Source organism: Trachinotus anak, unplaced genomic scaffold (genome assembly GCF_046630095.1).
Source record: "Trachinotus anak isolate AG129_WGS33_773 ecotype Australia unplaced genomic scaffold, CSIRO_AGI_Tana_v1 ptg000011l, whole genome shotgun sequence".
Taxonomy (NCBI): domain Eukaryota; kingdom Metazoa; phylum Chordata; class Actinopteri; order Carangiformes; family Carangidae; genus Trachinotus; species Trachinotus anak.
In genome coordinates, this window is record NW_027273862.1 from 14,903,516 (window position 1) to 14,929,622 (window position 26,107).

Consider the following 26,107-nt stretch of genomic DNA (forward strand, 5'->3'; position numbering starts at 1 on the left):
TTCAGACTCTCCTGCAGCTAAGTTGTGAGATGTGTTTAGGCTCTTGCACTCACAGCATGTTTCAGATCAACCCACAGATTTTTAAATTAATTTGATGTCAGGGGACTGTAACTGTGCATTACCATTTGAAGAGAGGCTAATTTTTAATGTCTGTTTGCCACAGGGGTTGTATTTACATCTTTTCACTTCAGAACTCAGCAAAATATGTAATTTACCCCGAGGTACTCAAACTTTTGCATATAACTGCACATGACAGCTCCATCATTTGCCCAGACCAGCTGATAGTTTATCACTATGCTGGCATAATACTATTGGCCCCCCCAGCTTCTGTGTATCAGACAGTTTCATTACAACTTTCATTATTAGTTCCCATATGGCAGGTGATCTTTTTTGCATGTCATTCCCCATCTCTACCTCCCCTCATTTCCAGTTATCTCTCCATTGGATCTATCTAATAAAGGCATAAAATGCCCTGAAAATAATGAAAAAAGAAAGAGAAATTGTGTAAGCAGTTTGACACAGGACCCATGTACAAGACAGGACAACAAATTTAGATAATACTGCAGGGCCTCCCTTAACTGCTATTGTATTTTAGTGGGTTAAATTCCTTAAATGCAATTAAATAAATTATCTTTAAACAAAAAGTTTCAAGAATGTTCCTTTGTATTCAATAAAACATGCAGGAAATTTAGAAGATGCTAACAGGGAGACAAGTATTGTTCTTCGAAAAAATTCAGGCAGCAAATCTAAAGCATTTCTGTCATGAAATTTGCAAACTAGGTCCTACTAGAAGGAAGGAGATTCTCATGGAGGTCACAGGGCCCGATGGTAGGCATTACTGAGCCAACAGAAGTTATAAATAAATGGGAAAACATCTGTGATTTAAAGGAAACGATTCAAGATATTTAAATTTTATCCTCCTGTCATGAGATTCATGGCACCATAATTATTACAACACGTTGTAGACATCAGTGTCCGCCCAGGATGTACAGCTAATGCAATAAAATATCATTACAAGTTTGTTTGCTTGATAATACACCCAGCGAATTTTGTCAAATAAACATTTTATAATTGCATTCCTTCCAATGATTGCTCTAACTAAACAGTATCATATATAGTACAGCTACATACAAGGATTCACATTCTTCCAGGCTGATAATTCACATAAAAGTGAAATATGCGCAACAGAGCACAGTTAAGTATAATGTAAATTAAAGGACCAACGGACCAGTTCAAAATATTTATTTGAAGTACAAATATGATGATACCAAGAGAGGTTAAAGGACAAATACATTTGTTCCAGCATATTAGATTAGTTGCCATAACAAGAGGCACAGAGCCAGTGAGCAGAAAGCAAAGCTGTCTGTGTTCAGGGCTGCTGGAGCCAGGTTTCTCCCTGTGGAGGCAGAGGAACGGAGCATTTATCATCACCTTATAAACACAGAATAAAGATCGTATTGGTTGCTCAGTACAGGCAAGTAATATTGTAATAAAACTGTATGCGCTCACAAATACTTCCTCAAATAGATCAAATTAGTCAGAGGCTCACTACGTAGATGGTCATTAGAATGAAATTTTATCACTATTATTTTTCTGAGGACACACCTCTCAGCTCCAGCAGGACGTCTCCTTCATATCGAACTAGTCCAACTGCATGTCTCTGCTCAGTGTCCAGCTCAGTCCACTGCTCCTCAGTAAGAGCCCACGCCTGCTCCGCGCTCAGCCACGACAACTGAACTGCACTGAACACCACCTGTCGGACACACATCCAACATAAATACTAAAGGAAAGCACACATGATGAAGAGGCAGCACCCTTTTGTCAAACCTTTTGACACAGTTTCTTAATTTGAATATGGAAGTTAAAGAAATCAATAAGTGACAAACCATCACATGTACATATACAGTAACACAACTACAGGGGACGGGAGTGGTTTACTATTGAAATCAATCTTCCTAAGTCAAATAATATATTCTATGTGTCCATTACTGCATGCGCTTTCTCATTACTGATTATGTATGTCTTTATATGAGCCCGTAAGTCACCTTGTCCAGTATGATTTTGTTGGAGAGCTAATCTTTGTGCCAATAAGTCCATGTGTTTTTTTAGACATTTATTCTAACCCACTGTATGCATGTTAGTATATATGCAGCTGATGTGGAAACTTCGCACCTCGAGTGAGCACACACTGTATTTTCAGTGAAGTAGAATATGTTTTGTGTCATTAAATATTTGTGTATTTATAGATCCTGGATTTTCTATTGAAGGAAAAGAAGCAGAAGTATTTTTAAGAATACTGTTGGTTGAAATTCTTATAAATTTTTTAATATCTCTAAAATGTCTTAGAAAAATATCTTTAAGTATTAAATAAATTGTAACTTACAGAAAATAGAGCCTAATAGACCCAATTTATGCTTTTTTAGATTAAATAACATGAAAATAAATTACATTTAAAAAAATGTACTAGGTTTTAACATGAGGATACAATATCGTTGTTAGTTGATATTTCTTATTGGCCATTTTCATGGCACTGTTCTGTTCTCCTAGAAAGTCATGCCAGTGTGACAGAGAGGCAGTATGAACAACACCAGGACCCTGAAACTGAAACAGCAAAATGGAATTAGGCCATCATGCCTTTAATTATTTATCATTTATTTACTCTTCCTGATGAGACTTCTCAAAATGTCTGCAGGGAATAAGATGTAATGTTTCCTCTCTTTTACAGTAGATGAGACTATTGTTGTTACAGAAGCTAAGTAAAATATTTCAAAATCTAACAGTTTAGTCAAATTTCCATTTAAAGTACACATACATGTATCTGTTCTGATGTTAAATATTGCTATGTTGATTAGCCTGAATAAACAACCCTAAAACCCCAGGTGAAACTCACTGCCAGCTTCTTTGGTGGCATCAGGGCGATGGCTTCCGGGGTGATTCCCTCCACTTGTTCTCGTACCAGAGCTGACAGCACCATATCCTCCAGGCCCACTGAACCAAGATACAAACGCTGTTGTCAGATAATTAATGTTACTCATATCAAATCAGAGGAAACACTTTAAAAAGAAACTTCCCCTTTTTCACCCTCAAATCTGTACCCTCAGGGATGTTTTTAATTGTACCTATCCATCCAAGAGCTGTCATTTCTTTCTCCCGCCCTCCTCACTCTTTGAAGGAAAAGCAATAAAAAAAAATAGTCGATGGCGAAGAAGTTTATATCTCCAGGGATATTATCTCGGTGCTGTACCTGCCAATGTCCCAATTTCAGTGAAGACCTCTGGTCCCCAAGCACTGACTGGACCAAAGGCCTCCGGGGTGGACAATCGGCTTGTCAAAGCTTCCATCTGCTGTTCTGTGCATGGCAGGGACATCTCCCGCAGGAACAGGACAGCCACACTGCAGGTTGAAGAAAAAGATTCAGGGCTTTATACCCTTTATACTCTGGGGGTGTGTAAAATGTTTTCACGAGGTTTGCGGCACTAAGAAATGTTCTCCTTACATCTGTTAGCAGGTGTATGTGATATGAATTAATGTCTCTCTAAAACTACAAGCAAGCCATTCTGTAATGCCACATGGAAAGAGTTTCATTACTATACTTTTACAAATTACAGAATTTGCATTTTTTGTCAATTCCTTTTTATTATTTTATTTTACTTTCAGATGATGTCACCTGCCTGTGTTTGACTTATGTTGTTATGATTTTTTTCTCATCACTTCTTTGGAAATATTGGATAATTTAGCAATGTTTTCAATGCGGCCAATAAATAGGCCTCTTTTAAGATTTATCGGTAATCTAAGGTTAAAAAACTCAACGGTTTGTGTGGCAGACCTTTTTTAAATGTTGCATTAATGTGGCAATGTGGACAATCATACATCAAGTATTTGACTGACCTGAGATTGTGGGGGGTCAGTTTCTTGATCTCTGAGGGATACAGACCGCAGATCAGATGGCCAAACGCGGCCAGATCAACGAATGTTAACTGCTCCACTTTCAGTTTGCGTTTCCGCAGCACACCCAAAATCACTGCTCTCATCTGAAATGTTAAACAGTACTACAGTTGAGTTCCTGTCATTTTCTCACAGTTTTACATCAGAATGAAAAATCGAAAAGTTCACCTTTTTAGTGCTCCAGTCTGTCAGTGTCCCCAGATGTGCCAACACACCCAGGTCAGTGAGATTTGCGTCTTGCAGCTCTCTTTCTCCCATCTCAGTCACCACTGAGCCCAGAGCCAGCACCTGATCTGCCCTCAGCTCTCTCACTGGACTGAAGGACTGGATTGAGTGAAGAATCAAAGCATGGCACAACCATAGATTATGGTGATATTAAAACTCAGCTGTCTTTGTCTCTCAGGGTTGGAAACTTTTGAAAAAAAGCAGGAATTCTCAGACACCAATAGTCAAAATTTCATTACATTTTTAGGGGTGACGCATTTTTACCAGGAATTGAGTTCTGCTATTTAATCAGATGGGAACAAAATCATAACTGGGTGGGAGACAGAACTGCTGCACCACAGGTCAGACTGAAAAATCTGAAGGATGATACATATTGTTACTGGTTGACCCAAAGAGAGTGTGCAGAATCCATGGGAGAGAACACATTGTGCAGAGGAGGACAATATGTGTCGATGCCTTGATAGTGGAAATAACAAACAAATACAAAAAAATGATGAGCTGACATAGTCTAAACTTTGCATGGTCTTTTGTAGGCAGAGCTTTTACTGACCTGTCTGAGTTTCACCCACAGTGACCGGCGCTGCTCAGAGCTCAGTGTAGCATCCTGACCAAAAACTTCTACACACTGTTTCAGATCCTCCTGCGACATACGGCTGAGCTGAGTGGACGACCAAGCTGAAGGAAACGTCCCTCTGATGTCTGCACAGCTTGGAACAGGCACTACTCAAAGAGACACAGGGTGATTCACTGAAATGCTACCAACAGAAACTTCCACAAAGAAATTTCATAATTCACATTGACACTTATCTACTTCGTGGATCACAAGTGATGGAGCGGTAAACTAACAACAGTTGATCTATCTGTAGATAAAATGCATTAGACGCAGTGTAACATCAGCACTAGAAGTTATAGGAAATATTTATGGAACCTTTTGCCCTCCTGCTCCGTGCCTTGACAATCCCTCGAATGAGACTCTGAGTCTGCTGTTTCTGGCGATGCTGGTCCATACACTGAGTGACACACACTCCACCCACATCACTGTCCTCCCAGCGCCTTTGACCCACCAGGACCTGCTCCACCGTGTCTTTATTCAACACTGTCTGCACAAGAGTAACACATAAAAATCTCAGAAAACCAGGAAAAGAGCAGTAAAATTAATTATTTGATTGGGTGCTTACCAGTGGGATGGCATTAATCTGCTTTGTTGAGAGAGAAAGGACCAACCTTCCCAAATGTTCAACATCCCCAACTTGCCATTTGGAAGGATCCCTGGCAAACAAGTATACAAATCTTACCCTTACTGCTGTTTTAAGTAATCTTAGTCTTACTGCAAGCACAGCTCTGGATTTTCAGGCATGAGAATGTATTTCAGACTAATATATTCTACTCTCTTAGTTTTATTCTACTACTTTAAATTTACACATGCTGAAGGTATTTTGTTTATACTTATAAATTATTACTTCCCAATCAAAATTTCTGGATACTATATTTACTTATATGTGAATTTTTAGGCATCCTTTATTGGTATGGCTAAATATATCTAGTGATATGGGATACATCCATCTGTCTGTCTGTCTGTCTGTCAGTTAGTCCACCACCACTTCGGTCCAGCCCAAAATATCTCTAAAATGGATTACCATGAAATTTAGAGACATCCATGAATCCTAAAGACTTTGGGATCATTTAGCGTTTCATCTAGCACCATCATTAGGCTGAAATTTTAGTTTATTTTATATTATATGAATTCTCATAGTCTCTACTTTGTTTATGACTAAATACCCACAAAACTAACAAATTTCTGATCAGATACAGCTTGCAAAATACAGCCTCACAGACCTGCTAGTACGTAGGCTCTTAATCTTGTTTGAAATTGTAATGAGTTCATGAACAGCCACCCTGAAACATTTCCTGGAATTTAAGAGCTGCGTGTTCAGCCTTAGAATCAACATTTCTTATCAGAGAGTGAGCCATTATAGAGCCATGAAACACCACAAGAATAAGCATTTTATGTCTTGACATTTCCTGATTACTCTTGTCTGTAATTGATTTTTTTGTTTTTTTTGGTCTGTCTGATGTTTAGTCTTTCGTTTGTTTGTCTGTCTTTGGTAGTATGCATGTAGACAATTCATCACTTTTATAAAAGGATTGGACATTTTGATTCTTAATAATACCATAAAAACACATACTTTTTTAGCCCGTCTATAAGAATACATCCATTTGTGTCAATAGGTTTCAAATTAACAACCTCTTGACATATTATTGACCAGTGTGTCATAACCAGGACCCTGTAGTTTTTTCTCAAGGGGATGTGGTCCTTTACCCGAGTACGTCTTTCTGAATGAGCAGAGCACTAATATCTCTCAGAGCTTCTTTAGGGAGGCAGAAACCTCTCATCTCCTCCAGCCGCAGAGACAGAGCTCTTCTATCCACAAGAGCCAAACTATCCCGGTCCAAGAAAGGCAGTAAAGGCCCCAGGATGTCCAGAGTGGGGCCATCAATCTCCTCCTCAGCCTGAGAAGAGCCCTGCAGAGCACCACATGCACACAGCGGACCTGGATTACAAGGATTTCACACTGATATGACTTCACTTGTGTGAAAAGCTGTTGTGAGGATGAGGCAGGCCAGAGAGCTGAATCTCTCTCTCCATCTGTTTCTCTCCAAGCATTTGTGGGTTCAGGCTTCTTAAGCAAAAACACACAAACATACAGTTTGTTCTCTCTGCCCCACTAATGTGTTAATCCAAATCAAATACATGACTCACAATCACTGACGCAAGCCCTGATTTAATTTCACCAGAAATAGTATCTCTGAGTTCCACTTTACTCTGGGTACTCATGGTTATGGTTTATCATTTTAATTGCCCTGAGGTTAATTTAGGATTTCAATTTTATCTTAATGATGCTTATAAATTACATGCAGCAACTGGTCTCTGGTCACACTTTTCTACCAAAGACATATTGTGTTTTACCAGCTCAGTTACAGCCTTCTCAGCTAAATTCGTCTGCTTGTAATGTGGCAGTCTGAGGAAATCAGCAAAGTGTGTGTGGCTGTGGTCCAAAATGGCTCTGAAGGATGCATTAGAGAGGTTCTCTATCATCGTCACTCTGGAAAAGAACAGAGTAAAGGTCACTGGATAAACTGAAAAATATCTATGAAAAGAGTAAAACACATGTTTAATAAAGAGATACTTACGGTAATGTTGCAGCAAACCCAGAGCTTAAAACATTGAGGTCGAGTTCAGGTTGTTTCCTCATTTCCTCTACGATACATTTCCGCTGGTGACACAGCCCAAACACATCTGAACTTGTTAATATTGAACATTTTTGATGGCAATATTCACTTTGTGCGTATGCATGAGTAGTCTTAGTCTAATGAATCATGGCTGCGTATCAGGAATCCTGACAAAAGATTTGAGGGGTGTTAAAGTGTTTCTCACCAGAGCAGGTCTCGTGCCTCCAGGCAGCTCACTAACAAACTGAAGCAGCTCTGCCAAATCTGTATCATTGGTCCAAAGCCTCAAAAAGTCACAGCTCATTCCACCAGCAACATGACCCAGAGCCCTACAGGTGAAACAGAGGTTATTATTTCAGTAGAGTATTTGACCTGAAAATGGCTGTAATTTGGTCTGTTTGTTTTGAGTTTGCAAGAGAAATGACTTATTGACTAAAATCATAGGTATGCGTGTTCTGGTCCAGTAGGTCCAACTCACCTCACTGACTTGCTGGTAATGTTTTTAAATTCGTAGGTTTTTTTGAACAGAAACTGAGCCTGTACAGAAAGAAAGTGTCAGAGTCAGCATTTTTTGACTGTGGTTTACAACAACATTTTAACCAAAGAATCTAAATGAATTTGTAGTTACTTTAAGGGACCAAACATACCAACAGTATTACCATATTACCATGTTGCTGGGTGTTTAATGCTTGAAAGTTTTTGGTGAAATGTAATTTAATGGGTGTCAAGTCCAGAGCGAGAAGTATTCGCAACAACTGGTCAAATTGTTGGTTTTTGTCATCGCACAGAAGATGGATCCTGTCGATCACACGTTCTTGATGAGCCTATCCTTCCTTTCACACCAACATTAGGCCCAAACTTACATGTTTCACAAAAGATGAACCCTTTCCATTTTGAACACTATGAGCTTTCCTTTTGTGCCACAAAAACCAGGACTAGAGTACTGTACACAGACCTTCTAGGTACATTTTGATAGGCAAGTAAACATAAGGTTACCTGCTTTAGTGATCTCTTGATCACAACAGGGGCTTTAAACTTTCAGTTTTGTTAAAAGCAGTTAACACTGTGAAAAATTACCAGACTGGATGTGAGACTGCACCCCATTAAATATACTGTCTTGACTATAAATCACTTTTGGGTTGCAGCCAAAAATATTTGATAACTGTCTAATTTATTGGTCAGAACAGTTTAGGCTTCATATGCAGTGTGTCACAGCGTATTTCACTGTAGCTACTAAGTGAAAAGGTTAAGCTTTATTGATTTGACTTTGGTCTTGTTAGGCTGAGAAGCTGAGAACAGGTGGTGAAAGCAGGCTAATACACTCTTGGCTGTGATGAAATCCCTTTAAGGTAGCCATTATTAATTTATGATACACTCCTCTACACCATTGTAGTACATCCAAACTAATTAGCTTGATGGCGGTCGATGTGTATTGAGTATTAATATCCTGAAAGGCTCACGTGAAGCATATCCAATGAGTCGCAGATTAAAGGGAGCAAAGACCAAAGCTGGTTAGTTTTTCTTCTTTAGAGAACTGGCAACCTATTGTTGTCATATCAATGCAGTGTTACACAGCACACAGAAGCAGACTGAAGTAAAATGCACACCTGCTGTGGGGACCAGTGTATGTCTCCGTACATGCTGGTATCTCTCATGATTGTTTCTCTATTCGTGGCTTCAATCAGCTTCCTCAGAGGGACAAATGGTAAGAGACAGTTTACCTGCTGTGCGATGTTATGCACGTCTCCGTGTAAAGCCTGTGGACACACAACCAAAATAACGCTGTAAATTTAAACCTAGAGGGTTTTTGGACAACACAAAGCAGGTCTCACATGTGTGGATTCAATGAAAACTCTGAAAACTGTAGTGCCAGATTAGCCATAGTAATGTTACTGAGGCCAGTTTTCTTTTAATGTGATATTTTCCATAAGATTTTAGGCTACTTACACAATCTGTAAGAGACGTTAAATTATATCAAATGCCAAAACCTCTCCATCTCCACTATCTTTCGCTCATGTGGCAAACACATAGTTTGCAGCAAATTACAAAGAGGGATGAAAAGAGAGAAGTCATAAGTAATGTTCTTCAGACAGTAAACACTGTTACCTCCTGCATGGTATTGTACAGCATGGCTCTGTGGCCAGGCTTAAGCTCAGTTAGCAACGTTCTCCAGCACTGACAGTGGGCAGCTTCACCGATCTCAGCCAACTGGAGGTCTCTGAGCACAGCAGGGGACAGACCAGAGTGTAACGGCTTCAGTCTGCACAGTTCTTCCATGGTGAGCTGGCAGGGAGAGAGAAACACAGTGGTGAGCATACAGTTAGTTGAAATTCTGCAGAAATATTGCGAAAATGTCTACTCACTTTGGTGTCCTTGGAAATCTTGGATAACATTTGAAATGCCTGAAGAAAGTATTAAAAAATTAATGAAGAGGGCATACAAAATACACAAATATTCACATTTTAAGACCGTTTTTTAGGTAAAAGTCACATATTTCTCCAATGTTTATCCTCTTTGTTTCTCTAGAGATTTGGTGGCTAATTAGTTGTGGATCTATAGTTACATTAGTTACACACAGCCCACGGCAGGAAGAGGACAAGTGAAACTTTTTAATATCTTATAAATGTTGGAGAACATTTAACAACTTATCGTAAGATAAGAATCACAAGAAGCAACACATGAAATGAAAAACACATTCCCTGCTGACCTGTGCTGAGGAATATGTGTGTAACCCTGGTTGTGAGAGGACTTCCAGGAGCTGTTGTGAGGGGAGAGACAGCAGGAAGGAAGCTCCTAACTGGGGTAGCAGACCACTGAGTGCAGACAGCTCTGGGGGAGTCATGCTGCTGATATTCAGGGTCTGAACCATTGGTATCAACCGAGAGGACAACTATTTGTGAGACACAGTGAAACACAGTTAGTGAGACATTGTGTGGAGCAACACACAAAACAGTGGTTGATGGACCATAGTGGTTTAAAGAAGACTTTCAGTACATAAAGTAGACATCATTAAGAACATGCACCCCTTACCCTGCCACTGGCACTGATGAACCCCTTAGACATGCACTGGGCCAGCTGCTGCCAGAAAGCAGGGGACACAGCTGAGTCCTGAACATACGAACTCAGTTCTACTGGATCAAGGTAACATGCAAGGACTCCTAACCTGCAAAAGACATAACCTTTCACCTTTTCTCATCATAAAACAAAGATAAAGAAAACATCTGTAGTGTGCAGGAGGATTAGATGTACAGTGCCATGCCTGGTAAAGCACCGTACATTAATACCTAACAAAACTCTGATATGGGTCATCAACGCTAACTACTGAGCCTCAAGAAAAAAAAACAGTGCTCCCAAAGGATCATGTTTACAGGACTTAGGTGATCCACTTTTTCAATAGTAGTTAAAGTATCATTCATGTCCAAATACAAGGCAACACCCAGTGCAGGACTGAAACTCTAAATCTATATTAAGGCTTCCCTGTGGAGTTTTTGACCACTGTTAATGCTAAAGAGATATGCTACGAGATACTCCAGGTTTCTAAACATAGTTCCCACCTCTGTATGTTATCACTGGTCAGATTTTTCTTCTTGCTGAAGAGGGTCCGGAGCACATGCCGCCCCCTCACACCATCCAGACTGCCATTGCCTAACAGCTCTATCAGAGGAGCAAGCTGGAAGAGACCACAGATTAAATGTGAAACGGGCTGAAAACAACATTCACCAACTATATACAGATTACAAGAAACCAAAAAACAAACATATAGTGAAGGTGATGGTGGTGGAGAGCAGTTTTCTCCTAAATCTACCATACAAGTTTACCTGAGTTGAGATCTGGTGACAGTGATGGCCATATGGTATGATTTATTGACTTATATACTGTTTTATACTCATAAAACCATTCAATGGTCCTATATGTAAGCATTTTTCTAATCATTTACTTAGGTTTTCCCTTTAATTTGTCATCTGTGCGTATGTAAGAACCCCAAACCGACATCTGAAGAAGAGATGCAGCAGTTATGTAAGGAGCTTGAGTTCAGTGAAATGGCCTCTAACCTGTTGTGATGTCAGTTGCTGAAAATAACTGACGGGTAGGTAAGGCAGAAGTGGGAGGATGGAACTGACAAAGTAAGGTGGCCATGTGGGGACATCACCCACAACATTCGACTGCAAGAATCGTTTTACAAAGGCCTTTTTCTGCAGCGACTTCATCCCCGAGCTGTGGTCTCGAATGGCTGTCAATCTGAAGAGCAACACAGAAGCTGTTAGCATCAGACAGGAAGTTATAACAAACGAAATGTGTCTTGGGTCAGTAACTCACACACTGTCATTGACTATCAGGGAGGCTGGGAAGCTCATGATGTCACTGACAGACATGAAGGGTATGAACTGAGACAGGTCCACAAACAGTTCTGGGGTCACTCGGGGGAACTTATGGATGAAAGCAGCGGTCATTGTTTCCATGGCTTGCAACTCTTTTTGAGACGCCTGACAGAGAAACAAAAGAGCAAGGCAGTAACTGATGTGCATTCAGTTTGAGTCTCGTTAACTATGCATCAGCCATGATGACATAGATTCAAATAAAATAGAGACAACACAAAAGAGTGTAGAACTGTAGTCATTAGAGCTGTACGTTGTGATAAGGGTGGAGGGCATTTACACACACAATTAGCTTAATAAAAAAGTGTCAAGTATAGTGCTTTTATTGTTTTGTTTCCTGTTTTAGAACAAACCTGGCTGGTTTCAACTTGGAGCTGGTCCCAACTTTGATGCATATGGGAGAGAAATCTCTTGACTGCATCTTTTTCAGCAGACATCACTAGAGTGCGAATGCTGTCTCTGGGCAACTGAAGGTACTCCTGGAGAAATAGAGCCATTAAACAACATATAAAGTTCAGTTAGGTGATGTGTTATGTAATGATAAATGTGAATGTATCTGCACGGGCCAGTACCTGTAGCAGAACCCTGAGAGCAGATGAGTTATCGTCCTGCTGGATGAGGTCCCACAAGATGGGCTGATGTGACAGCAGAAAGTGATTAATTTTTTTGATGTGTGTGTGTGTGTGTGTGTGTGTGTGTGTGTGTGTGTCGGTCAGCTAGCTTACACTGAAGCAACTCAGCAGGTCCTCTTTCACAGTGGCATTCTGCTCTCCGCGCAGGAAGACCCCCAGAGTGTGAAGGACGCTTGTGGAGGCTTCTGGCTGCAGGGTGGCCCAGGATGTGTTGTCAAGGAGACTGGAGAGAAGGATGGCCTGACCCAATCCTTGCCTCGCCTCTCCTTCCCCCTCATCAAGACCTGAAGAGAGGCCCACCATGAAGTCCAGCACTCGCAACACATATCCTAGCGCCACTAAAAACCCTTCACGCTCCCCTCCCTCGATCTCGCACACACTCAGCTTGCGAAGGATGTCGACCAGCAGTGGGGCTGGGTCCACACACAGCTGTGATGTATCAAACTTATACGGCGCTGGGAGCATGTCAAAAAATCTCTGCAGGAAGCACTTCCTGCCCTCCAGTTCTGCCTGGAGATCAGCACAGAAGTCAGCAAACTGAGGCACTGATCTTAGCAGCTGATTGTAGAGAGTGGTGTTTAGACAAATGTACTCTCTCAGCCCATGTGTCTGCCCACAGAGCTCCAGGAGGGTGGTGTTGGTGAAGTGATGCACAGCCCACTCCCTGTACTGACAAGACTCCTCAATGGTGTCAGCATGGGAGAAGTTGAGTATTTTGGAGCAGTATGCTGCAGCCCAGCTGCCCTCTGGCAATGATTGGTGAATGTCAGCAGACTCTTTGCCGCACAAGGCTGAGATCAGGACGGAGTTGTTTGGCAGGAAGCAGTGTCTGAAAGCCTGGGCACTGAGCAACCTGCTGCCCAACTGAGCTAGACAGTTCTCATCGAGTCCTGGACTTCCTATCACCTCACCCGACAGCTGCACACACAACTCGTCTATGCTTGTCTGATTGAAAAAATGGTAGTCCTTTGTCACTGCAGCCTGCAAATAGTAAAACAGGGATACATTAACATGAGGAATTGTGAGTAAAAAAAAAAAACAAGTAATGCACAAGTACATACAAATAGTATGTTCTCAGTACCTTGCCATGACACAGACATTTATGAAAAAGTTCCCAGAAAACAACTCAAAAGCTCACTCATCAAAAAAGTGATGCATTACCTGATGTGCTCTCTGCAGCCAGAATGAAGAGTTGGCACACACGGTGTTGTTGAATTCTTGGGCAAAGAACTCACTGCAGACATGGACCCAAAGGAAATCCTCTTCAGCAGCAGACAGGTACCAAGCTGCATCAGAGCATGTGGCATGCAGGTCCAGCCCCATCTGAGCCACTGCAGGGTCAACTGAGCCATTCTCCCCTTCAAACAGTTTACAGTAGAGGAACACAGTGAAGTTGGAGACACCTGTCAAGCCTGGGATGGATTCATTACACGCTGCCTCCAGGATTTCTGAAGAGGTGGAGTACTCCATCTCTTTCAGCTGGCCATTTCTCTCTCTCATTCTCCCTGTTTGTGGCTGGTTGATCTGGGAGCGACGAGGTGCGGTAGAGAGTCCATGTTTGGGGCTTGCTCGTGAAAAAGGGGCTGTTTCAGGAGACGAGTGGGCTGGTGTTTGTTGTGATCTTATACCATCTCCTTCAGTGGACGGGCAGGACAGGAACGGGAGTGAGCTTGGTAGACCCTGGGAACCCACACCCAAAGCCTGGGTGTTCCATGACACATTATGCCTTATCCCCCTACATGTGCATGGACAGATGGTAGAAATGTAATTTTCTTTTTTTTTTTTGTTTTTTTGTTCCCAACAATTTACTGTCAAACATGTGAAATACAGTGAGACATATTCCTAAAATATCTTACCATAGGATCAGCTGTCTCAGGTCACCTTCAAAAAGACAAATAATAGCTTATATTAATTGAAAATCAAAGTAAATGAGTGGTGGAAAAAAGCTCCTGTACACAACTAGGCCTGATGTAACAGTGCAGCTCAGCTAACAATGCCCAAGATATCAAGTTACTGACATCAATGAGAGGATAAAGAGATTAGCCAAGCTAACAACAGGTGCTTTCAGTGACCAGGATGATTATAAAGATTTTAAAGCAGTGTCACTGTCACATTCATTCCTGTATCTTTCAGGTGAAACCAGGGCCAAACTTATGAGCCGCTTAAAAACGAGTTTGTTAAGTAAATGAAACTAAATGCAATCTAAACTGCTTATTATTACTGCCAAGAATATGTTTGAATCAATCGATTATTATCATTATGCAAACTTCTAGCATAATTGCTTTTCTCATAATTGTCCTCTAAAACAAAGCATTTAAATGTGAGTGTGTGTCCACATAGTGTTTGTCATGTCAAATTTTTCTTAATCACTACATGATTCTATTATGGGATTATTTCGATGAATGCAATGCATGTAATTTAAACATGTCTGACAATACTAAAGTGGTCTGTGAAAATAGCCAGCAGCTGCTCCACAAACTCACCTACAGAGCACTGGCCCTGAGCATTGGGCTGTGGCACGTCCACCAGGGTGCTGACATCATCAAGCAGTGCCATGGTAACTCGTGACACTTTCTTCCTCAGGTTACCGTAAACAGAACTACCCACCCTGTGCAGGAGGTCCCTCCTCAGCCCATCCAAACTCTTCACGAGAGCGAGATTTTTCTGTGCCAAGTGGCCTCCTCGCTCTCCTCCACCTGAACGTGATAAAGCCTGTAGCAGTAAACTTTGCATGGAGTCTGGCTCATCCTCTGTCTCCCCCGTTTCTTCCAGAGATGCATTTCTAGACAACCCATCCTGCCTCATGGCCTCAGGAGGCAAGCTGAAGGGTTTCAAACGCCCAAACGCGCTTGAGCCCTTACTGTGTTCAGCTCCTTCTCCTGCTGGGTGTAAACTGACAACAGGCTTCCAGTTGCGTGTTTCTAAGAAACGCAGCAGCTGCTGAAGCCAGCTAACACTGAAGGCACAGTCACTACGACCCTTCAGAGCACAGATGAAGCCCTGCAGGCCTGCGCTGGCCTGGCCATAGGTCCCACTGACCAGAGCCTGAAGCGCAGTTTCCAGCACAGCACTCAGTGTCCTCCAGTTCTGAGATATGAAAGTCAAAAGAGGCCTGAGGGGCTGATTCTCTGATAGAGTGATCAGACTCTGCAGCAGCCCCAGGAGCCAGTCCCAGTGAGGACTGCCCCTGAGGGACAAAAACCAGTCCTGCACTTTGACACTGGGTCTGGGTGGCACCCGGCCATTCCACTGGTTCATTGCAGCACTCCCTTCAGACTGAAGAAAGAAGTGCAGCACCTTCTCCCACAGCTGCTCCTCATCTGACTCTGCCGGCGCCTCCTCCAGCTCAGCACCCACCTCTTGGAGGTACATAGAGATGTTGTAAAGGAAGCCAGAGAGTCGATGTCTGTCAATTGGCTTGTTTAATGAAGGCAGACTCTTGCCGGGAAGAAGACCAAGTGTTTTCAGGCTCCCCATGATATTCCTCTCCCAAGGGTGTGCAGATTGGTCCTTGTTTGTTTCCGGCTGAGCTTTCTGAGGATTCCAACCACCTCCTTTACTCCATTTTGAAATTATTTCCTTCAGACTGTCACGTCTCTGGTCCTCTTTACCACTCCCTGAAAGCGTCCCATTACAGACAGTTCAAGTCAACATCAAGTTATAGGCACTTTGCAACAAAACATACAGATGTTGTATGTAATGGCATATTTTGGTGTAAACTCACCTGTCTTCTCAGGGGATCCTTGTCCCAGTAAAACAGCACAAACTATGATGCTTGTGAATCTAAGCGTGGCCATCCCTGGCCCTTTCTCTGCCATCTTCATTTCATGCCAGCGTGCACAGTGACACAGTGGTGTCACATCTTTCTCTTTGGGCTGCTTTTCCGATTGATTTCAAAAAACCCCGTGTTTAAATGGATGCCGTTTTTTCGTTTTCAGTGATGGGATGGACTCAAGGAGTAAAGTATCTCACTGGAGAGGGGACATTAAACTTTAATGACTACCGTACCTGCCACATCGCCTTACCACTTTCACTGCATGGTCACTAAACAATAATCAGTCATGTAATTCACTTATAAAACCTATAAAAGTGTAAACTATTGAAAGTAGGTTCAAATGTGATGCAAATGTGATGAGTGTCCACAGAAAAAGCCATTTAGTAAGATATTTAAATACACAGTTGAATACACAGTTCTTACACTTTTAAAGACAGTTTGAAACAGAGTAGATAATAACTGAAATGAGCAGAAACTATTTTTCACTCACAATAATGAAAATTTGAGGAAAAAAAATTTTCTGTACTCACCAGAAGTTACAGTCCATTCTTGTCTATAAGTATCCTCTTAAGCGTCTGTAACTTAGCGTTGTCAACACAGCTGCCCTCTCTCTGAGTGCAACTCTCTGTTTCACCATCCCTCTGACTTTCTCTACCTTTCACTCTCCCTCTGCACCCCTCCCACCACCGTCCCCTATTTCTCCCTCTCTGTTCTTTTAGCTGTTTGGAGCATTTGCTTTTCTTGTCTCTGGGGTTTAGGGTTGTTTTTTGGCTTCATGAGTTTTCTTGTCATGCTACAGTATGGTTGACTCTTTTATATGACAACGTACAGACAGAAAGGAGTGCAGTGTGCATAAGCTGAAAAACAGTAAATATATCTCAGTCTTTTAGGTCATTGGTTTTTTTTTTTTTTTTGGATGTATAAGTTATTGATATATTATTTCTTTGGTTTCCCAGGTCATTATTTTGGACCTTCATGAGGCTATAGAAAGGTCACAGCACTCAGCAAGGTGCTCAAACAAGGTGAAAATCTGGATCATGTTAATCACACCCGTGATATCAATCCGATTCCCCAACTGTCCGATGTCTCCCACTGACTAATTCTCTATTGAGCTGTCTCTCAACTGGGACTCATCTTGTGACTCTGGGTTTGTTGGGGGTGTAGTCTTACCAACGGGGCCAGGCCAGCAGGACTGTGCAGACTGTCACTGTTTAGACACGTTTATCCCTCGGTCAGGCAGACTTACAATTGAGCCCTGTACAAGGGCAAAGCAGCAGGCTCCCCAGAGTCAGACCACTGTCTGCAGGCCCTGAAACCCAAGAGGGCTGAGTGAAAGGACCACCTCCTCCCTCCACTTGCTTTAGCTGTATGATACTGTGGTCTGCACAGGGGACAATAACTTCCTCCTGTATTATTGATACCACAGGGAACAGCGATCACTCAGTGCAGCAGGGCTCGATTCACCATGGGAATATTCAATGAGAAACTGGATCCACCCCATATGTTCCTCTTCTCTGTGCTGGAAACTCAGTCATGTCATGGGGAAATCAGCTGGTGAAAGTAGCTGTTCAGATTGGAATACTTGGTTCAAGGCCAACTTTTATCCCCATCGTCTAGTAGAAATATAAAAGCATAAATACCTCACATTACCCAAATACTGAGTTGGTCTCTACCTTGAATTACTGGCACAAAGTTCAGAATTTTGTTCACTTGCTGTTTTAGCCACGATGCATTTATTTGAATTTCAGCTAATATTAACTATTTGTGAGTTGTTTTTTTTGCCATATTTTGTGTCACACAATGTCCAGAGTGGGATGATAAAGGACTGTTAACAAACTGCCCAACAGAGGTTCTACATAACTTGTAGCTGTAAACCCATCACTTCACAGCACAAATGGCCTAAATAGCACAGGGTCACTGCATCAGCAAAATATTTAGCCAAAAACATCTAAAAATACTTATACTTAGTCATATTATTAAAACATGTATATTAACAAAATATGACTGTACTATCAACCTTTTATTAACTGCTATAGGCTAGTTGACAGTTAAGAGATCATGCATAGCTTTCCCAACCAGCCCCAGCTAGGAAAGACAGAAGGAAGCTTTGCAGATGTTGAAGCTGCTTCTGTGAGCCTCATTTTAAGAGCTGTGTGTGGCCCAGTCAGCTACAGGAAAGAAAACACTGCAAAGCTTGGTGTTAGTGGCTTATTGTTAATTAAGCAGAACTCCATATTAATTTCACATTTCAAGTTTATTTTTATGGGCAAGAATAGGAGGTAGAAAAATGTGTTGTATGATATAAAAAACTCACAACACAAAAAAAGCTTTCACACCTAGACATGAATGACTTCATATACTAGGGCACCAATACCTTGACATGTCATTGTTTGGCATTCATTCAAAGCATTGTTACTGGGTAGATAACTGGTTAAAGTGAGGGTAAGTTTTTTCATCAGTTTTTCATCAATATAGTGCTAAATAAACAAAGTGACTGCAAGATGACCCCCAAGGACCAGTGTACATTGTTTGAATAGTAAGCTATGACCTCTACAGCACAACCACTGCACTCAAGATTTGTTCTGTGGCTTCTACAGAAGCTAAGATCTGGATTGCTTGAATTCAGGTATTAAAATCTATTGCTCCACTTAACTCCTCTTAGGTCAGAGTTAATGACTTTGTTAACAGACCAAAGCAGCCAGTATTCAGATTTTTGCCTTCAGTTCATTTAAGATTCACAGGTATGTGCTCAAATTTCCCTACAAAGACAAAACAAAGTGGATACACATTGAACTGTTACTGAGTTTCTGACATGTAAAAAAACTATGTAAACAGCATGCACATTTGTGGCAAAGCAGTTTAGAGGATTTATGTTTGTGGCAAAGTAATTAGCCTAAAATGGTATAAATAGAGGCATTACAACCTTACACACAAAAGGAAAATACGAGAAACATGTCAAATTATAATTAGATAAGTGAGATTTACTGTAAGTGGTTCAGTCTTTCAATTCATTGCTTCATATTTTAGGGCAAAGCCAAGATCAAAGTGCCATCCAAGACTTCCCCCACAAGACTGCTCTAAAAGGCACAAGGCTACTCCACTGGGACACCAAAAGCCCTTTGCTTTGCTTCAAAGATCAGCAGCAGATCCTTAAGTGCCTGTCGGACACACAATTGTTTTACACAATATGAATTTCACAACATAAGTAGTTTAAATGTCATCATTAGTCAAACAAATGCAGAAATGAACTACTAACCTTGGAAATCTGAGCATTTTGATTCTGTAAGTTCCTGATGGTATTATTGCAGGAGTCAAGCTTTTCCTGGAAGTAAAAACATGTTTCTTGTTTCATGTACAAACGGCATGGCAACATGCATACAATAAATGACATTGATCAAGAACACAAATGACTACAGAGGAAGAGAACAAAAGAGAGACATGCAACAGTACCTCAATTTTTTTTGTAAGCCCACTAAGGGCAATTTGGTCCATGTTAGAGGCAGATAGTACTGTGCGGAGCTGGGCCTGTGTCTTCTCCAGGCTGTCTGTCAGTGCTTTCAGCTTCTTTTCCAGCTGCATGATCTGCGGGGCAGCTTTATCCTGCACATTCTCAGTACTCTGAGAGTATGTCTTGTACAGCTCGTCCCTCTCCAGTTGAAGCTATGACACACACACACACACACACACACACACACACACACAAAAACATATGTAAAAACATTCACCTAATACCCACAAGTACATAAAGCATTAGGCTCACATCCAAGGTGCATATGTATCAAGCTACCATTTGAGCAACATAACACAGTTCTGATAAAGGCTTTACCTAGAGTAAAGTTAAATTTTTGACTTTTACCTTGATGAATTTCTGTTCCAGGTCCTTATGTTCTGATCTTAGATCATATAGCTCCTTTTTTTTGACCTTTCCATTGGTGTCCTGTCATGAAGTGTCACAAATAAACGTGTCAATTACTAAGACACATGCTAAGCAAAGAACCAATTAAGGAACTGGTAGCAACAAATATAAATGTACGATGTGGAACTGTGAACTCAGTTTTACATACTAAAACCAGAACAACCTTTTTCATTCCATAGTATTTCATTTTTTTTTCCTTTCCAGCAATTTCCTCCTTGACTTTCAAGAGACACTCAGTGAGACATTTGGCATCCTGCAAAAGATGGAGCCGGTCTTCCTCCATCCTCTTCCTATTCGCCTCCATTTTTCCAATTTGTGTCTTAGAAAAGCCAATAAAACACATCATGTAAAGAAAAGCAAAAATGGATCGAAAGTGCTGCAACACTTAGTCAAAAGGCAGAATATTTATTGTCAACAATTTCAGTCATTTGCCAAAGAAAAATCCCAAACATAATCAGGTTACAGCTTCTGAAATTTGAAAACATTTCTAAATTTCATGTTATTATGGATCAGATTAATTATCAGTCAAGGCAAGCCATTTAAAGACATCATCTTGGGCTCTGGGAAACTGTAATGGGCAGTATTCACCATTTCATAGACAAAACAATTTATCTAATTGTAAAAATAATCAGGCTACAGGCCTAAACGAAACATCTGAAATTTCTTTGTGTTTAGTCTGACAAGGATGCTGAATATGTGCACGTATACCTTCAGTGATTGGGTTATATCTATATCCCGCTGCATGAGATTAAAAAGTGCATAAATATCCGATAAAGCTTTGTTGTGGTCTTCTTTAAGACTGGCGAACTGGCAGTTCCACTGATCCTCTCTTTCACTGGTCTCCTTTTTCCTCATATTGTCCAAATCTTGTTGCCGCAACCTCACCTTTTCCTCATAGTTGGATTCAATTTCTATTTAAATAGCAGAACAAAACAATGTCTCCTATTTAGTTTTTGATATCAAAGGGTGTTGAATCTACCTGAAAATGAGATGAGTTATTTACCTGTGATACGCTTCTTCAAGTTGTTCCTTGTTTTAGTCATTTCCTCATCATGTTTCTGTTGAGATAACAACCAAACTGGTGTTTGAGGTGTTTCTGCTTACTTGTTGACATTTACAAGATAAACAGAAATGCTGAATCCACAGATCTTTTGGTGTGTACTACAAACCAGTTCAAGCTCCTTGAAGAGATTTTCATTGTCAAGCTTCTGCATGTCTACCATGATGGCCCTCATCTCCTTGTGAAGCTCAGCTTCTAATTGTTCTTGGTCATTCTGCAGCACCTCAGTGGAGACTAAAGCTCCTGCTTTCAACTCAGAGATTGTGTTCTGGTGTTCACACAGGAGGTGCTTCATCTTCTGCTTATACACCTAGTGGGGAGAAAAACAATAGTCAAATGTGCAATGTAAAATGAATTCAGCCATTCAATCGGTCCATGGATAATCTTTGCTTGTCTGTTATCATTTCAGAAAAATGTGCCAAAATATGGGTGAGTGTTCTCATGGAAGCCCGGTATTCATGTTAGATGTATCAAAAACTGGTTACTGGCTACTGGCTTTACATCTGATTTTAGATTTCATTTGAGAAAAGCATTTAAAAGGATCAATATATCTCGACATTGCCTGTCTTTTATGAAAATAACTAATAACAGTCTTTTTAAATGGACGACAATATATTTGTGACATTATCTGTAGGGTTTTGACAACAAAAAAGGTAAAGAGAGTGTAGATTTATTCTCAATTTGTAGGGCAGCCTGTGATCCATGAACTAATCTAGGAACAGGAAAAAATTACCAAAATTATTTCTGTGAAAACCTGGAGTGTTTAATTACACCTGTATTTACAAGTGAGGTTAACTATTGTATTGTGAGGTTAACTATAATAAGTATTATCATGATTCCACTCATAGTGGATGACCACTAATTTCTTACTCTTAAATTCAGACAAAACTGAAGTTATTGTAATTGGCCCAAAACACCTCAGAGACACACTATGTGATAATATACTGACTTTGGATGACATCACCTTGGCCTCCAGTGCTACAGTCAGAAACCTTGGTGTCATTTTTGACCAGGACTTGTCCTTTACTTCACATATAAAGCAAGTCTCTAGGACAGCCTTCTTCCACCTGCGCAATATTGCTAAAATCAGACCCATTCTATGTCTAAAGGATGCTGAAAAACTAGTTCATGCATTTGTTACCTCAAGACTGGACTACTGTAACTCTTTATTGTCAGGATGTCCCAAAAATTCAGTAAAAAGCCTCCAACTGATCCAGAATGCGGCAGCACGAGTACTGACAGGATCTAGGAAACGAGATCACATCTCTCCTGTGCTAGCCTCTCTGCATTGGCTCCCTGTAAACTCTAGAATCGAATTTAAAATCCTCCTCCTCACCTACAAAGCCATTCATGGTCAGGCACCATCGTACCTTGGAGAGCTTATAGTTCCCTATTTTCCCAATAGGACACTTCGCTCTCTAAATGCAGGTCAACTTGTGGTTCCCAGAGTTTGTAAGAGTAGAATGGGGGGCAGAGCCTTCAGCTATCAGGCTCCTCTCCTGTGGAACCAGCTCCCAGTGTGGGTTCGGGAGGCAGACACCCTCTCTACCTTTAAGATCAGGCTTAAAACTGTCTTGTTTAGTAAAGCTTATAGTTAGGGCTGGCTCGGGTATGTCCTGACCCATCCCTTAGTTATGCTGCTATAGAGCTAGACTGCTGGGGGATTCCCATGATTCACTGGGCGCTCTCTCTCTATTTCTGTCTCTCTCCCCCTCTCTCTCTCGATAACTTCATGCCATTAACTTTGTATTTTTTCTCTCCTGTAGTTTGTGCTTCTCCTCTCTCTCCCTCTCTCTGTCCTCATTCTGCAGGTATCTCTGCCCCGGGAGCAGCAGGATCCAGATCCACCACTACTCATCTTTACTATTAACCACTGTTACCTGTCATTATTATTGATAACACCATTACCGACACAGCTGTTCCTGGTCTCTCTCTCTCTCTCTCTTCTCTCCCCTCTCCTCCCCCTCCCCCTCTTTCTATCTTCTCCTAAACCCAACCGGTCGAGGCAGACGGCCGCCCACCCCGAGCCCGGTTCTGTTGGAGGTTTCTTCCTGTTAAAAGGGAGTTTTTCCTCCCCCCTGTCGCCAAACGCTTGCTCTTTGTGGGAACTGTTGGGTTTATTCTGTAACAAAGTAAGGTCTTGACCTTACCCTGTAAAGTGCCTTGAGATAATGTATATTATGATTTGGCGCTATACAAATAAAATTGAATTGAATTGAATTGAATTGAATTCCCATTTTTCTGTAATAACCTGTGATTACCAACATAAACAGAACACTGTTATGTATTGCTGGATTCCATTATTTATACTATAATGTGGCTTTTGGTTGGTCTAGTAATTCAATACTATATAAAAATGTTTTTAAAGTGATATATGATTGATGACAAATGTAGTGCTAGTTACCACCAAATGTAATTCATTAACAACTTCTCTTACTTTTAAAGGTAATAGGACAATCTGTACATCTCACTAAAGAAATGCCTAATGCACAATGGATTGTGGGATACTACATACCTGCATCTATTGACTGCATTTAAAGAACCTTAAAAATGGGACAGCCTTGTTAACTGTTCTGACATATTCTGAAATACAGAAAATGGGAAAATGCAGCCCCTGAATTTGGGTGCAGTCTGACTGTGTAGCAACAGTTTATATGTGTATTACCCTTACCTTGATCTCCACTTGATGGCGACCCTCATCATCTTCTATGTCCTTCTCTAGGTTTTGAAGTTCTGCCTTAACCTCCTCTAGCTGTCTGTCTGTGATTTCCCAAAAGGTGTGGATGTTGTCCCTCTCCTTCTGAAAATAGTTCCTCTCCTCTCTCTCTCTATCCAGCTCCTCCCGAAGGCGCACAATGTGCTCTTCAAGCTGAAGTACACAGAAATATATTTCAGTGTGTCCCTATCTGAGCCAGACAATGCTTATGTCCAGTACCTTTTGATCACTATGACAGCCAAATACTGTTCATTGCCCCATTTTTATCCTAAAGGCGCACTCTGTCTTCAGTAGCCTTGGAGGTGAATCTGAGAAATTGACTCTGATGATATGGGGTTAGACACCACACATTTATACCAAAATAACTGCATGATAAACTAGTTGGTTGGAGACTGACAGGCACTTGCACGGGCAGAGAGGCTTTAACAAAAAGATGCCACTGGTACTGTTCAGTGTTTTGAGAGCTTAACCCACACTAGAAACTCAAAGTCAGGATATCTTAAGTCTGCTCCACATATTCTGATTATTGTCCACTCTATTAAAGTGCAATACTAACTTGGTGGGATACCCATTTTGAAATGCATGATGTAAAACATACCAAGCATCACTCCATACTTTTAAACAAGCACGACATTCCAGCTCTGACCTGCTCCTTGGACATCTCCTCCTTGGTAAGGCCATCTATCAGAGTGGGCGTCCTTGCCTTTGCAGGCTTTTTTCCCGTGCCTTTGTTTTTGGGTGGCTGGACAGAAGCCAACATAGAAGAGAAAGGTTAAAACTGCTGGCCATGGAAACGAAGTAGCTAACCTATAACACAACTGAGCGTTAACTGCTAGGTAGCTAACGTTAGCTTTTTACTGTAATTAGCCCACTGACGAACCCAACATGGCTGTGATATATTCATTTTAATGCTCACCATTGTAAATAATAAAACGGAGAGACGGTCTCCAATGTTTCGAACGTTTTGAGCAACTTAAAAACGACACCTGTGTCCGTATCGCTGAGTTCCAAGTTCTGACAAGCGTCGCTATGGCAACGAATGTTTAAACGTCAACATGGCAGATGGTAACCATGGAGTACATCATGACAGTAACCACGTACGTTTACTCAAGTACAATTATGAAGTTTATTTTTGTTTCATGTTATTTTATACTTCTTCTCAAATTAGACTTAACTCTTAAGTTAAGCTATATTGTTTGTTTGTTTTTGTTTTTCTTAAATGAAAGATGAGTAGGACTTCCACCACTGTGAGCAATCCCCCATGAATTTATTTTCCTTTAAAGTTGGTGTCAAAAACTGTGCCCTTGTTGTATCAATATCTGGGGCTATTTGTACTGTGGTACATTGGCTTTTTATTTTTTTATTTTTATCAAAGAATGTAAAGATCCATGCAGTGATAAAATTGTGATCCCCTGATAAATAGGGAAATTTAATTGTTTTAGATCTAATTAATAAAAACCTAAAAAACCTACTGCAAACAGGAAAAAGTGGGAATTGGGGATAGTAAACAAGTTGGCTTTTTCATAGCCAAAGACTGGCGGAATAAAAAAAAGAAAATGTAGAAAAATGTATTTCAGATACACTATATGGGTAAACACGATATACGACTTCAAGTCACTATTAAGACTGAATAATATGAGCAGAATTTAGCCCATAATATACAGACAAAACAAAATAAAAAAGGTTTATTTTACCCAACAATGCAAATTTTACATGTACTGAACACATAAATATTATTTCTCTGTTCTGGTACCTTATTCACTCACAGTCATACTGCTTTTTAATATATACATTCATATTCATATACATTCATTTTAATGCTAGGCCTACAGACATTTCCTGATATAAAGGCTTAAATACAAGACAGTTGTTTTTGTTTTGGTTTTTTTGTACATACACAAGACAAATTGTTGACAACTGGCAGAAAAACATGTTTGATGCTCAGTGATTCAGCAGTATTTTTAGCCATGTTATGGAGGCATGGCTCTAGCAAAGGTAATGTCAATCTGTCGGTCAACCACACTGGTCCGGACTGAAATATCTCAGCAGCTACTGATTGGACTATGATGAAATTGTGTTCAGATCTTCATGTTTCACAGAGGATGAATCCTAATGACAATGGCAATACCCTGACCTTTCCTCTAGCACGAGGTGGGAATTTGTTATTTTTAGTGAAATGTGATGTGAGGTATGTCGAATACCTGCTTTAAGCACACTGGCAATGCTAATGT

General features: G+C 40.8%; 2 protein-coding genes across 4 annotated transcripts; both read right to left on the reverse strand.

Annotated features, from left to right (window-relative positions):
- Nucleotides 1-1,233: 1,233 nt before the first annotated feature.
- LOC139627509 (stereocilin) lies at nucleotides 1,234-16,812 on the reverse strand. Its single transcript, XM_071488310.1, has 30 exons — nucleotides 16,715-16,812; nucleotides 16,134-16,380; nucleotides 14,893-16,026; nucleotides 14,266-14,290; nucleotides 13,571-14,144; nucleotides 12,503-13,390; nucleotides 12,350-12,412; nucleotides 12,131-12,256; nucleotides 11,719-11,885; nucleotides 11,454-11,640; nucleotides 10,956-11,071; nucleotides 10,432-10,564; nucleotides 10,109-10,291; nucleotides 9,765-9,803; nucleotides 9,508-9,684; nucleotides 9,009-9,158; nucleotides 7,880-7,938; nucleotides 7,607-7,730; nucleotides 7,363-7,445; nucleotides 7,139-7,274; nucleotides 6,491-6,693; nucleotides 5,349-5,439; nucleotides 5,099-5,270; nucleotides 4,721-4,890; nucleotides 4,114-4,269; nucleotides 3,889-4,031; nucleotides 3,245-3,393; nucleotides 2,891-2,988; nucleotides 1,606-1,753; nucleotides 1,234-1,396 (listed from the first exon to the last, which is right to left on the reverse strand). Exons 2-30 carry the CDS (start codon nucleotides 16,231-16,233, stop codon nucleotides 1,308-1,310), a joined length of 5,883 nt encoding a protein of 1,960 aa, XP_071344411.1. The 5' UTR covers nucleotides 16,234-16,380; nucleotides 16,715-16,812; the 3' UTR covers nucleotides 1,234-1,307.
- A 1,607-nt stretch (nucleotides 16,813-18,419) lies between these two features.
- LOC139627513 (dynein regulatory complex subunit 4-like) lies at nucleotides 18,420-26,093 on the reverse strand. Of its 3 annotated transcripts, none has more exons than XM_071488316.1 (11): nucleotides 24,793-26,093; nucleotides 24,523-24,618; nucleotides 23,832-24,029; nucleotides 21,270-21,470; nucleotides 21,104-21,158; nucleotides 20,986-21,011; nucleotides 20,264-20,419; nucleotides 20,041-20,121; nucleotides 19,635-19,844; nucleotides 19,441-19,506; nucleotides 18,420-19,342 (listed from the first exon to the last, which is right to left on the reverse strand). In XM_071488316.1, the coding sequence occupies exons 1-11, from the start codon at nucleotides 24,793-24,795 to the stop codon at nucleotides 19,277-19,279; spliced, it is 1,158 nt and encodes a 385-aa protein (XP_071344417.1). In that variant the 5' UTR covers nucleotides 24,796-26,093; the 3' UTR covers nucleotides 18,420-19,276. The 3 variants fall into 3 exon arrangements, with proteins under 3 accessions (XP_071344417.1, XP_071344415.1, XP_071344416.1); XM_071488314.1 differs by having other exon boundaries at nucleotides 20,809-21,011; XM_071488315.1 differs by lacking the exon at nucleotides 20,264-20,419 and having other exon boundaries at nucleotides 20,809-21,011.
- Between the last annotated feature and the right edge of the window lie 14 nt (nucleotides 26,094-26,107).